The following is a 14,986-nucleotide window of genomic DNA, read 5'->3' as shown; positions in this document are numbered from 1 at the left end:
GCCCTCTCTGGGATTCCTATGGTCAGTAGTTAGTTCCAAGTTTTCCCACTCCATGGAGTGCTCTTTTCACATTCATGGGTGCCACTTCATCTCAAGTGTACCATGGCGTACATGGCATTAGCTTTTAGTTTGATCTTCCTAACTATCAATAAATGCTGAGTCCTTAGTCTTCTATTTCACCATTTCCCTCAGATCTCCTGATACTAACATTTGGCTCTACAATGCATCTGACTGATGGGTTACCATGGGCTGGTCACAGACATGTGACATGTGGAAAGGTGCATTGTTTTCTTGAAAAATTCAAAGTTAAAAAAAAGAAACAGGAGAAATATTAAGCAGGAAAATAAATCCAGAGTGGGCAGTATTCATGTAACTGAAGAGCAAACAGATGTATATAAAGACACAGAAAAAAAGAAATGTTGTATCATTCATTTAAATCTTTATTTTGATCAGCTTCAATCAAAAAAAAATTCATAAGGTTATTTACAGTGCTGAATGTACAATTTGAATGTATGCCTTTTTGACATCAGGGTACCATTCTTGAGCAGCAATACAATTTTAAAAATATAAAGATGCAGTATCATTTCTGATATAAAGTTACTTAAAAAAATCCAAAGTCTTAGGGAATTCACAAATCATAACAGAAAGTAACTATTAATTTAATGTGCACATAATTACCAAATCTTAATGCATTAAAAATATGTGTAAATGCCCACAGACTGTACAAAAATTAACATTTTGTTAAAAGTTCCCAACCACCTCCCACCACAAATATACAAAAGTCTATTTTCAGATATGTCCAAACTGCATGCGTGAAATCTTAGAATGTTTTCTAAAGCTGGAATTCTGCTCTTCTCTAGACACTGCCATTTTGGGAACAGAGTACATAAAGGCTGATATAATTTTCCATGCCTTTGAAACTGTGCAGTTATTTTCTTAAACATGGGAAACAAAATAAATAGTAAAAACTGCAACAGTTTTATTTAAATGCAAGTAGAATTTGGAAAGCTTTCCAATGTAGGGATTACAAAACTAATATAAAAAGTTTTTATTTTATTGTTGGCTTAGCCACTTTTTATTCAAGCATTATTTGCAGCATCGCTTTACAGCAGTTGGTGCTAAAAGTTACAAAACATATAGTTACCACTATTTATATTTGAGGGAGGGGAAAAAAAAAAACTTTAAACAACCCTGAGGGAGACACACATTAAAAATCTTGTTATTTATTTAAAAAGTTAAAAAGTTACATATTATTTAACAATTACTTTTCTGGACATTTCTGTCCTTTAAGTATATGCATAAATAAAATTTAAATCAGCAATATTTATTAATCTTAATACATCAAAATAATATATGTACAGATTTTAAAATTTAGATCTGTATACACTCAAATAATTTAATGTGAAATTCAGAATCGAAATTACTATGTAATGGTGACCTACAGAGAGAGGACTCTATCTATGGCACTGAACAGGACCCACACCTGAACTCACAGACATTCTTCAAATCACATTCTGGAAGCCATCCAATAACCACCTGAACAACCCACCCTGTCTATATTCAAATCTAACCTCCTACAAATGCTTTGTCTACCTACCTAAAAACCTCATTCCTCTGAAAACAATATGGGAAGATGTGATATAAAACCCTTATAAAATCTAAAAGTTAAAAAAGGGGGGAGGGTGTCAAAAATATAGCTCTTTTATGATCATGCTCTTAAGGATGTTAAATACAATCTAATAATTGGATTTTAAGCTGCTACTTAGCAATTAATTATATGCTTCAGTATTTAAATCAAAGGATACACTCATATGTATTGAAAGTGAATTGAATGTGGAAATTATAAAATGATTAAAAGAGTAACTATAGAAAAAAGTGCTAATTCACAGCTCAAGAGGTCTAAGATGCATAGCTTCATAGAATCATTCATGGAACAACTGTTCTTATCATCTAATGTGTATTAATATAGTATCATACTTTTTGATGGAAAACTTCGATTATGTTTTTGTAAGAATCATCAGTGGCCATAGCAGTAACAGTGATCCTGAGTGTAACTTACATTTTTCTACAGTTACCAAACATCATCAGGTCTCTGCAGCATAAAAAATGAGAACCATGTGGTTCTACGGTTCTGGGTAACATGTGATCAAATTGGTAAATATGTATCAGGAAGATAATGATCAGCTAGAAGCAGAAAGCACAAGCATGCTACTGGTCAAGGAAGAACAAAGGATAAGATCATACAGTCTTAGTAGTTTAGTAGCTACTTTACAGCAGTATCAGTTGTCCTGTTTATCAGAACTCGGCTTTGCCAAACTACTGGATCTTACCTATAAAGACATTTTTAAATCACCTTAATTTTGTTTAGAATTTAAACGCTAACCAGGAAAAACAGAAAGGTGAAAAACATGTTCCACATTTCTTTTGGCTCAATGAATGGTTTTTTTTTTTTGAACTTCATTTTTTTTCTCCCAGAAATTTCCACAACCCAGTATGTTCATTTGCAAACACTCAATCCAAAATAGGTATGCTCTGACCTGTGGCGCCACCTAATGGCATAAAACAAACTCACCAGGTTCATACTGGTTTGAAAAAAAAGCAGTCATTCAAAGCTGCTCATTTTCTAAGCCTCATTATTGACAGGAGAGACCTACATCAAACCTTTAAAATTTTAAGAGGGAAAATTCTAACTCCAAAACTAAAACACAAAAAACCAAAAGACAATTATCCTATGTCTTTAGGTAATAAGAGACGTAAATAAAAATAAAAAGGCATTTAAAATAATATAAAACCTGAGAGGGGGTAAAAAACAGGTATGAAGGGATATTAGAAAGACAGATCTACATCTACTGCCAAAAGAAATAAGCTTTCTTCCTACTGAAAAATATTTAAACATATAACTAAAGCAAATTACACTACTGACACCAGACGTAGTCCAAGATGCACTTAATAGCTTTGAGGGACATCTCAAGAAGGCAGTGAAGCACCTTGCTGATAGAAAAATAAAACCTAGGCAGTCTGTACAGAAAATATAAAACCATAAATGGAAATTACCTGAGTTGTTCTATAAGCAACATCCTAGACTCACTCCTAACTCTAGGCTATCAAAGGGAACTGGTGTATGTATACAAAGTTTTCTTTGGGAGAAATACTGAAATCAAATGAAAACGGGCTTTTTACCTATTTTCATTGGAGGCTAACTAACACCCATTTTATTTATCAATCACAAATTTAGGGACTGTATATAAATGATGACTTTTTCTAAAAAGGGGGCTGTGAAAATAAAGGCATAAACTAATAAGTCTTAGAAAATAATATCTAAACACCTTTCAGATACCAACTTTCTTCTCTACCCTATAGAGCATCACTGGAGGGTAACAAGGAAGCAAGTTCTGGAAATATAATATTTTAGAGTTACTGAATGAAGGTATAGGACTTTATAGATAATTAATTATTTAACTGGCAGGCCAATTTCTTTTTGTTTTTGTTTAAAAAAAAAAACTCTCAATCAGCTACTATATTGGAAGGGTACAAACTGAAAGGGTGCCATTCTGACACACAGGATCAGATACAGTCCTACATTTACACTCTCCTCAATACTGCTACTAGAATGCCACTGAGCCCGATTCACTGCTAGGTTATGGTGATGATCTGACATGACCCATTCTCCTTTACTAAAGCTTTAGCTTCTGTTGTTGTTTGAGGTTTTGGCGGCCATTCCGGGTCAACCAAGAGCTCCTGAGCCAGATACATGTACTTGGCCTTTGGCATCTTCTTCCTACAGTTCAGGGCCCAAGACAAGCAGCATTTCTCCCACCAATCCATCGACTCCTAAGAACATAAGGAAAAAAAGGTACACCCAGTAAATTAAGAGCTGCTGTTTTTAACAGTTTTGTTAAAGCATAGTTCATCAGCACAGAAAAATAAGAGGAAATGACTTCTGAGCGCAAGAAATCATGAAAAAAAAATGCTTTAAAAAGTCAGCTTTCAATTAATTAGGAACATTATTTTTTTTAAGAGTACAGTTTTAAAATTATCTATGTCATTTACTTCATTTTATTTAGTTCTATGTTCCTATCTCCTCTTGTACGCATACACATTTAAAAAATAACTTGTATAACTGGAGGCTATGATTCCATTACATAAAACATCTAATGTATTGAGAATAACTTTAAACTATTCAGAAAGAGAAAAAATTGTTAATATTATATGAAAGCCCCAACTATCTTTTGGTGCTATTGCTTCTAGCAACTTAACCACCAGATCATTTTTGGAAGAAAATGGTATAAAGATACCACTGCTACTGTTAGCATCAGCTTTCAAAGTATTATTTAAATATTGTTAGGTCAAAATCAGAGCTTAGATCATGTTTAATGTCTATCACTTCTTTTAAAACCACATTCTCATTAACATAAAAAAACAAATTTATTTTATAACGATGGTTTCCCCTTGGTCCTCCACAACTGGAAAGAGAGGTATAAAGTAAGTACTATTTCTTAGTAATACTTCACTATAAAAAGCTCTGCTGTCACAGAAATCCTTCTGATCAATCCTAATGTTTTTACTGAATGTGATCTTAGATAGTTCTTGGAGAACAAGAAAGCAGAGTTCCTGGTTACTGTACAAAAAATGTAAATTCAATACAGGTCCTCAGAATTTGTCTTAATTGAAACTGGAAATAAAACCAAATGACTATACTGAGATCTGTAGTTACTTTCATCTCTGAAGAACAGTCAATCCTTAAATTACTTTGACTGTTTCTTCTACAAAGAAAATTTAAACCCTAGGTTGTTTTGTTTTGCCATCAACATATAACCCAGGCTTCAACCAGGTATAATCTCAACTGCAGTAAAGATGACCCTTGAGCAACATGGGTTTGAACCTGTGCAGGTCCACTTACACGTGGATTTTTTCAGTAAACAGTACAGTACCACATGATCCATGATTGGGTGAATCTGAAGGTACGGAGGGACCCCATTATCTGAGGGTTCTTTAATTATAAGTTATATAAATCTTGGCAGATTTACAGCTGCAGGGAGGGTCAGCGATCCTAATCCTTGACATATTCAAGGATCACCTGTAATCTCACGGAATGGAATAACTGACAAAGACATTCTAATGTTAACTCTCAAAACACCTTCATGATGGAGAAAGACAAATTTGATGTAACACAGATCCTGAAACACAGGTTTCTCAATTGGCCAATGGAGAACAGCAAAAATACTTTAAAATGAAAACCTTTTTAAATTTCTTCATACTTTTACTCGGTAGGTCTCCAGGACCTACTACTCTCTCTCCCTTCAAAACTGGGGATGGGCACGCGGCAGAGCACGTGCAGGAACGTAAGACACCACGAAAGAAGTGAATGCCGCTCAGTTGTGTCTGGCTTTTTGCAACCCCATGAAATGTACAGACACCATAACGACGTGCTTTTAAAGGCCTTCTAGTTTACTCTTGTCGACAAAACACAGTAAGCTGCACCATTACCAAGCGTTTAAAGGCAAAAACTGTGACCTGTCACAAGTAAGCTATACTGAATCTGTGGTGGGGTGGGTGAGTGGGGATACAGATTTGAGGGTTATTTATCTAGTAGCCTCTATATAATAGCTAAAAAGTTATCACCTTAAAGGAAATCCACAGGAGAACATCTGCCTTAGAATACAGAAGAGACTAGACAGAGGATTCTTCAGGTGATCAAAGAATAATTCCTTTCCAGTACAGGCACATGCACGACATACCTTAATATATAATCTAAAATTATGGTTCACCACTTGGACCTATCTTTTCCCCAAGATTTGTTCAAATTCTTCAATCTAACTACAGAAAAAAAAATCACTGTTCCTAAATCAATGTGAAAGCTGTCACTTTTTACTTTATAGCAAATGACATGGTTAAAGGGCGAATGGTGAAGGAAGGTGACTTAAAAAAAAAGAAGAGAGGGGGACCAGAAACATATAGGCATTGTTGCCCAGATGAGCCAGCTAGGCTGAAAGTAATGCATAACAGGCCGAATTAAGGAAAGTCAGTCAGGTGTATTCAAATGTAAGATACACACACATACACACACAAATTAAATCCATCATTCCCCACCAGTAAAGAAAGGCAAGCAATAACATTTTAAACAAATTCCATTGCAAACAGAATCACAACTGCATAGTATTCTTTTTAAAGTGTATGTTTTTTAAAAAAAAATCCCCATGTCCCTATTAAAAGCAGCATACACTTGTTATAATAAATTAAGTCCCGTGGAACACTAGGGATCCCCCCTCCCCATTAGATTCATATTTTGTTCTTGAGCCTTCACCTCCCCTGAACATTATACACAAAAATACACCATAAGCAAGCATAGACTTGTTAGTTTACAAACACAAGCATACCGCAAACATCCTCAAACAATGGAATTCATTGGTAGAGAAAATAAAAGGTGCTACAGGCATGCCAAAATGAGAACTAAATCAAGGGAGAGACGACGGTGGCAAGAGGACAAAGGCAAGCACTGTGCAAGGAGAGGGAAGAGCTGCATCACAGGGCTAAGAGTGTGCACCAGGCCTCCCTAAACATCAAGGCCAAGTCCCTGAAGCAGAACACAGGAGCCCCAGTAACAGGATCCTGTGACTTGCTGCTGAAAGGAACGGTTAAATAACCAAGTGTATCCCTGAGAGAAAGGGAAAGTAGCTACTGCAGCCCAGCAGAGAAACCACAAAGAACTTTCAAAAAGTTAAAATTCTCCTGCTTTTTAGAAGACCAGTCCAAGCTGTTCATTACAGAACCCCAATGCTTACTCCTAGCAGTGTCTTTTAGGAAATGTTTTCAGGGGTAGAAAGTAAAATATAAAGTTATGCTACAGGGAAAATGTTGTAATGGTACTGTGGTATTCATATGTCTTTTTTCATACCAATCCTGAATATGAAACAAAGACAATCAGAATTAGCATTCTATCTAAATAAGCTTGAATAATATCCTAAGTGGCATAAAGACTATGGCTGACATCTGGATTTTTTCCCTCTAAAAGGAAAACAAAATCAGGACAAATTCTCAGGCATATCAAAATACCTGATATTAATGACTTTAGTTTTACATCCAACACTAAGCAGCCTCGGTTTAACAGACACAGGATACACACAAACGCTTCTTTAAAAGAGAATATGCAGCACAGATCTCAAACACGGGGAAAGTTGCATAGTAAGCCACAGGTGATGGGGTTCTCCACTGAACACTCCTCATTCAGCAGATGAAGGGTGCAGCTCAGGCATTTTGTGAATGTCCTTGCTTGAAAATCACTGCCATTTCAACAATCTTTTTTCCTTTCTCTACTTTTTCTTTTTGGTCAGAGAATAAGTATTAATATCTGGGGCCACTAAAGATCATTGTAGGAAAAAAAATAGTTACATAAAAGTTTTAACTTTGATTATTTACAAATGGTTTATTTAACCATTTGATTCAATTTGATTCAACGGACATTTACTGAGGCCACTGAGCGTTAATAAGAAAAAAACATTAATATTTTATTAGTAATAAAAAATATGGGAAATAAATGACTATTATATAAAAACATTACCTGTATCTAAATTAGGTTAGCTGCATGAATGTTCAGTGGGCCAAAAAAAACACCCCATATCTAAAACATCTACTATTAAATAAAATGACACCTAAGTTTATTTGGTTTTTTAAGAATTTTGAAGCCTCTGAAGCCTTTCCTGGACCCAGATAAAACTGAATTTGAATTCCAGTTCTAACACCATTTCCTCATCTGTGAAGACAGGGGTATCTTTAATCTCTCTATCCTAATCTCTTAGGTGATTGTAACAATTAGAGAGAATTTATACAAAGTACCTCCCAGTGTCTACCATAAAAAGTAGGTATTGAAACAGTAGCTATTGCTTGTCTCCATTTTGTCACTTGATTGTTATGTTACTTTGCATCTCTATGGCCCCATAAAACGAGGCAGTGTGGCATAGTGGAAAAGACATTCCTCTTGAAATTGGAAACCCTGGCTTCAACTCCCAGCTCTGCCACTCTCATAAACTGCATAACCATGGCATGCTGACTGAATGCTCTTTATGTATTAACCAAAGTTAGAAATACCTTAAGATTGGAAGGATTTGTATTTGTTTTGTGTGTGTGTGTGTGTGGCGGGGAGTGTAATTATTCCTGACTGAGTCTTACAGTAATCTGACTAACTGATCGGTTTCCAAGGGTCACAAATACGAACGGTGAGAGTAAACTACAAACGGAAGTGTTAGAAGATGAAAGCACAGCATCCTGTGCTAAGAGTTTCTAAGAACTCTCTTTACTAAAGCCAGTAATTTTAAAAATGCTTCCTTAAATCATGACCATAGATAATGAAGACCAAAATCCTTGTCTACTCAGTGATGCTCAGAACTGGTAAACATGTGGGCCTGCTGGAGCCACCTGCTCTAGACCACTCTTCTGCCTTCACTCTCCCCCACAGCACTTGAGAGGTACAGCTTCACATGAGAGGCACAGACTCCTAAAAACAATGAGGACACATACTTACTTATAAACTTTTAGAAAACAGATATAACAAATGATAGAATTTTCTGCCACTTAATTCTGATTGAAAAGTGAGGAGGGCTTTCCAATTCAAATGGTTTAAAGGAGCTTTATGATACCCACTTTTGACTTAATCAGGGTATAGTTCCTCTTCAGAATCTGCATTTCCTGTTTAGATTAATTGTCGGAGATCTCTTTGGAAAAACTAAAAACTCAACAGAAATGTTTTCCTGGGCCAAGGCTTTGACAGTACAGACATTTTACATGAGGACTGATGATATGACCCAGACTTAACCCTCTGAAGTAATGCAGTGAGGTAACCAGGACAGAGGAGGTCTTGCTCAGGACTTGAGTCTCTAATACAGCTCTGGTCACACTACTGGGGACAACTGGGTACTACACGGCATTGAGATACAGAAGCGAAAGCAGATTCCAGACTCATCACTTCATTACAAAACTATCCCTACTCATCATCGAGCATGAGAAGAGGAAATGGTGCTCTACAGGACCTCTTATAAACTGATCCTGTGATACTATGCTAGGCATCAAGCCTAATGAATTACCACAGCAAAGCTCAGAACACAGCTGCTCAGGTAAAAGAAGGCTAAAAATAAGTGAGTGACCCACGCCAGGGAATCCTCTTGAATTTGGAAAGCATCTGTGTGGCTTGGGATGAGTGAAAAGTTTAGAACTCATGTGTATAAACTGTACCTAAAAATAGCAATGGGCAAAATGAGGGAGTGAGGCTTTATGTTGTCAAGTTCTCTGCACTCAGTAAGCTGGCTCAGTGCTGTGATTCAATGGTACTGGTTTAAAAAATAAGACTAACCTATATTTTCTGTCAAGAATTTCAACATCCTAATACCAAAAAAAAAATTGGTTCTATTCTGTTTCTCTTTCCTTTTTACCACAAAAACAGTAAAAAGTCCTAAACCATGGTTTGCATAAAAATGAGCACTCTCTCTGAAAATTTTTCTGAATGATGAGAGATTGGGGAAACCCAAAATTAAGATATAGTAACTAACAAAGAATCAGAAATAATTCCTCAAAATTTTGACTTCTGAACACTGATCCATGAAGAAACAATCTCCATTTCATAACTTTATTTACATCCATCTCATTTAGCTTCTAATGGGACTCTCTATAAAAACCAGAAACAAAATTAAAGCCAGACAGAAATGAGAAAATTAATTCTTACCAGTGAGGACAAGACCTTCGCATAGTGACATGAAAGAGATCGGAATGGAAAAGAGATTTTGAAATTTCTGAAGTCCTAAAACATCTGTAACAAATGCTTGCCATGAATTTTCTAGGATGTCTTTACAAAAAAATGAAATACCAGGCACAGAGGGAAAGGTTGAGCAACACACAACAGAATACCATCCTACACATCCTACACAGTGCAGAGTACACAAGTGATGTGAAGAATTGAGTAAGGCTGATTTCCAACCTGTGGTGGCTGTGTGGTGGTGAAGCGATATTCTCCTTGTTTGTCTCGACTGAACACAACTTTCCAAAGGACCATGTCAAGGAAGAAATTCTGAGAGACAGTCCAGTGAGTTAAGCATTAAAAACAACTACATCATTCTTTATTAATGCACACGTTTAAAAAAGCTCTCACAATGCAGAAACATTAGTGAAAAACATGATTTGGTTTTCACACAGAGAATTTCAGTTAATACTGAAAAAGGATAAAGAATACAACAGGACTTTTGTAACAAATATAAATCATCACAAAATTCTTGGTAAAATGGGGTCTCTAAATTTTCCACAAAATATGGCTTTTATATGAATCCTCAGGCCCTTCTCATATTAAAATAATGCTTTGTAATATGAATTATTTTTTGTAACAATGAATTATTTGTATTTAAATATACCTATGTGAGCATGATGAAAAATAATTCTTTTGATAGTAAGCAAGAATAAATCAATGGAGATTAGAAAGGATTCCCCAGAAATCTGTTTTTTAAAAATATTTTATCTTAAATAACATTAACATGAAAAGATAAACTATAGAAAAAGGAAAGCTTTTAATATACATTATCTTAGATGTGCTTTCCATAAAATAGCAAAAATACATTAAACTGGGCAACCTAAAAAGATTAGTACCATAATATTACCAGGCCACCACTATGGCCCCAATTTTAATACAAAGTCATTTTTTAGAAAGATAACAAATTAAACATAATTTCTAAGTCTAGAACTATTATCTCTAAAGTATACATATTTTCCACAAATACCTAATTTTAATTCAAAAGCCTACTCTATGAAACCCTTAACTTAAAAAAATCACAACTGGAACTTCCCTGGTGGTCCAGTGGTTAAGACTCTGTCTGCCAATGCAGAGGACACAAGTTCAGTCCCTGGTCTGGGAAGATGTAAGCCCATGTGCCTCAACTACTGAAGCCTCCAAGTTCTAGAACCTGTGCTCTGGAGCAAGAGAAGCTATCACAATCAGAAGCAAATGCAGCACGACCAGAGAAAGCCCATGTGCAACAATAAAGACCCAGCAGAGCCACAAATAAATTTTTTAAAAAAATCACAACGGTATCTCCTTCTTCATTTGATATACTTCTACTCTAAGAGTGAATTATAACAGTAGTTCTGAGAAGAGACCAAATTTTATTAATAAGCATCAAATGAGAACTTACTATCTCCTTTTAGAAAAGCTGACCTAACGGCAATCCTAGAGAATAACCAGATGGTATACAATGGATCAAAGAGTACTTAAGACCTCTTTCTTCTAGGGAAACTGAAAAGTAAATACCAAGGGAGAAGTTCCAGCAATTGAGTAAGTTTATAACAGTCATTATTTTATATTTTCAGTAAACTCTCTTACTATTCATGTTTACTATACTTCATGGAGACAGCCCTGTCCCTCTCCTCCCTTGAATGTGAGGCTTTACTGTACATCACAGGACTCGGGTGGTACTCTGAGCTCACGGCCTCGGTTTACCAGTTTATGGGCCACCAGAGCACCAATCTTCTCTCAATCACTAATTTTTTATTTTTAACTGCTTATTTATGATGGTACCTAAGTCCTATCTCTCTTTTTTGGGGGCCACACTGCGTGGCTTGCAGGATCCTAGTTCCTCGACTAGGGATCAAACCTGTGTCCTCCACAGTAAAGGCATGGAGTCCTAATCACTGGACCACTAGGGAATTCCCTCGTATCTCTTAATATGACTATTATTAGTTCACAGAAAAAGTGAGAAGAGAAGGCTAAATGAATTTAACTAGAGTGAAACAAACTCTCTGTGGATCTCCATAATTTTACCTATCCTTTTCCTGCACTACCATTAAATCACCAAAAATCACAAAGCAGCAAGGCAGCCATTTGATTATGTGAAGTGCTTACTTACCTCTACTGCAATTGAAACAAAGGCATTGACAAGAACGATGATGAGCATAGTTATACGCCACTGATACGGTACACACACTATCTGTAAGACAAAAGTTAATATAGTAATGTAGCTGATAAAATAACATTATATCATAATTTCCAAATTTATTTAATACCTCTTATATACCAAACACTTTCACGTATACTATCTACTCAATCCTCAACAACGCCACAAGGCAGATACTACATCCACTTTTCAGATGATAAAATGTAAAGTGCAGTAACTAAATGTTTAAAATATACATTAAACGGCTGAACTTAAAGAGACAATTCCTATTCAAATTCAAAAGCCCATACTCTACTAGATTATGAATTCTAACATGTCCCTAGTTTTTAAAAAATCCTATCTTTAAACAATGAAGTAGACACTGATCTAACAATGAGGTAATACTCAAACTCTATACTGTTTAAAGCAAATTCATAAAAAAGAACTATCAGTTCAGTTCAGTCACTCAGTCATGTTTGACTCTTTGTGACCCCACGGACTGCAGCACACCAGGCTTCCTTGTCCATCACCAACTCCAGGAGCTTGCTCAAACTCATGCCATCCAACCATCTCACCCTCTGTCATCCCCTTCTCCTCCTGCCTTCAATCCTTCCTACCATCAGGGTCTTTTCTAAGGAGTCAGTTCTTCACATCAGGTGGCCAAAATATTGGAGCTTCAGTTTCAGTCCTTCCAATGAATATTCAGGACTGATTTGCTTTAGGATCGACTGATTCGCTCTCCTTCCTGTCCTAGGGACTCTCAAGAGTCTTCTCCAACACCACAATTCAAAAGCATCAACTCTTCAGCACTCAGCTGTTTATGATCCAACTCTGACATCCATACATGACTACTGGAAAAACCATAGCTTTGACTAGACAGACCTTTCTCGGTAACCAAGTAGTATCTCTGCTTTTTAACACACTGTCTACGTTTGTCATAGATTTTCTTCCACGTGTCTTTTAATTTCATGGCTGCAGTCACCATCTGCACTGACTTTGGAGCCCAAGAAAATAAAATCTCTCACTGTTTCCATCGTTTCCCTATCTATTTGCCATGAAGTGATGGGACCAAATGCCATGATCTTCGGTTTTTGAATGTTGAGTTTTAAGTCAGCTTTTTCACTCTCCTCTTTCACTTTCATCAAGAGGCTCTTTAGTTCCTCTTCGCTTTCTCACATAAGGGTGGTGTCATCTGCATACCTGAGCTTATTGATATTTCTCCCTGCAATCTTAATTCCAGCTTGTGCTTCATCCAGCCTGGCATTTCAAATGATGTACTCTGCATGTAAGTTAAAGAAGCAGGGTGACAATATACAGCCTTGACATATTCCTTTCCTGATTTGGAACCAGTCTGTTGTTCCATGTCTGGTTCTAACTGTTGCTTCTTGACCTGCATACAGATTTCTCAGGAGACAGGTAAGGTGTTATGGTATTCCCATCTCTTTAAGAATTTTCCACAGTTTGTTGTGATCCATAGTCTAAGGCTTTGGTGTTGTCAATAAAGCAGAAGCAGATGTTTTTCTGGAATTCTCTTGCTTTTTCTATACTCCAACAGAATTTGGCAATTTAACCTCTGGTTCCTCTGCCTTTTCTAAATCCAGCTTGAACATCTGGAAGTTCTTGTTTCATGTACTGTTGAAGCCTGGCTTGGAGAATTTTGAGCATTACTTTACTGGCGTGTGAGATGAGTGCAATTATGCGGTAGTCTGAACATTCTTTGGCATTGCCTTTCTTTGGGACTGGAATGAAAATTGATCTTTTCCAGTCCTGTGGCCACTGCCGAGTTTTCCAAATTTGCTGGCATATTGACTGCAGCACTTTCACAGTATCATCTTTTAAGGTCTGAAATAGCTCAACTGGAATTCCATCACCTCCACTAGCTTTGTTTGTAGTGATACTTCCTGAGGCCCACCTGACATCACATTTCAGGATGTTGGCTGTAGGTGAATGATCACACCATTGTGGTTATCTTGGTCATCAAGATCTTTTTTGTATAGTTCTTGTGTGTGTTCTTGCCACCTCTTCTTAATCTCTTCTGCTTCTGTTAGGTCCATACCATTTCTGTCCTTTATTAGCCCATCTTTGCATGAAATGTTCCCTGGGTATCTCTAATTTTCTTGAAGATATCTCTAGTCTTTTCCATTCTATTGCTTTCCTCTATCTCTTTGCATGGATCGATGAGGAAGGCTTCCTTATCTCTCCTTGCTATTGTTTGGAATTCTGCATTCAGATAGATGTATCTTTCCTTTTGTCTTTTGTCTTTCACTTCTCTTCTTTTCTCAGCTATTTGTAAGGCCTCCTCAGACAACTGTTTTGCCTTTTTGCATTTCTTTTTCTTGGGGATGGTTTTGACCACTGCCTCCTGTACAGTGGCACGAAGTTTTTCAGGCAGTCTATCAGATCTAATCCCTTGAATCTATTTGTCACTTCCAATGTATAATCGTAAGGGATTTGATTTAGGTCATACCTGAATGATCTAGTGGTTTTCCCTACTTTCTTCAATTTAGGTCTGAATTTGGCAATAAGGAGTTCATGACCTGAACCTTAGTCAGCTCCCTGTCTTGTTTTTGCTGACTGTATAGAGCTTCTCCATCTTTGGCTGCAAAGAATATAATCAATCTGATTTCAGTATTGATGTCCATGTGTAGAGTTGTCTCTTGTGTTGTTGGAAGAGGGTATCTGCAATGACCAGTCTGTTCTCTTGGCAAAACTCTGTTAGCCTCTGCCCTACTTCATTTTGTACTCCAAGGCCAAACTTATCTGTTACTCCAGGTATCTCTTGACTTCCTTCTTTTGCATTCCAGTCCCCTATGATGAAAAGGACATCTTTTTTTGGTGTTAGTTCTAGAAGGTCTTGTATGTCTTCAAAGAACCATTTAACTTCAGTTTCTTCAGCACTGGCAGTTGGGGCATGGACTTGGATTACTCTGATACTAAATGGTTTGCCTTGGAAATGAACAGAGATCATTCTGTCATTTTTGAGATTGCACTAAGTACTCAATTTTAGACTCTTTTGTTGACTATGAGGGCTACTCCAATTCTTCTAAGGGATTCTTGCCTACAGTAGTAGATATAATGGTCAA

At 36.5% G+C, this 14,986-nt stretch overlaps 1 protein-coding gene across 5 annotated transcripts in view; it reads right to left on the bottom strand.

Moving 5' to 3' along the window:
• Positions 1-417: 417 nt before the first annotated feature.
• The window catches only part of ATP13A3 (ATPase 13A3), a 79,483-nt gene continuing 64,914 nt past the window's right edge, over positions 418-14,986 (bottom strand). For 4 of the 5 annotated variants that reach the window (XM_019957746.2, XM_019957773.2, XM_019957763.2 and 1 more), the window contains 3 exons: positions 11,877-11,957; positions 9,965-10,054; positions 418-3,831 (listed from right to left, as the gene is read on the bottom strand). In XM_019957746.2, coding sequence (XP_019813305.1) covers positions 3,634-3,831; positions 9,965-10,054; positions 11,877-11,957 — 369 coding nt within the window. In that variant the 3' untranslated portion in view covers positions 418-3,633. The remainder of the gene's footprint in view (positions 3,832-9,964; positions 10,055-11,876; positions 11,958-14,986) is intronic. The other variant, XM_019957783.2, reaches the window with a different exon arrangement.

The sequence above is a fragment of the Bos indicus genome, chromosome 1 (assembly GCF_029378745.1).
Source record: "Bos indicus isolate NIAB-ARS_2022 breed Sahiwal x Tharparkar chromosome 1, NIAB-ARS_B.indTharparkar_mat_pri_1.0, whole genome shotgun sequence".
NCBI lineage: Eukaryota > Metazoa > Chordata > Mammalia > Artiodactyla > Bovidae > Bos > Bos indicus.
This window is presented reverse-complemented; position numbering and strand designations above follow the sequence as displayed.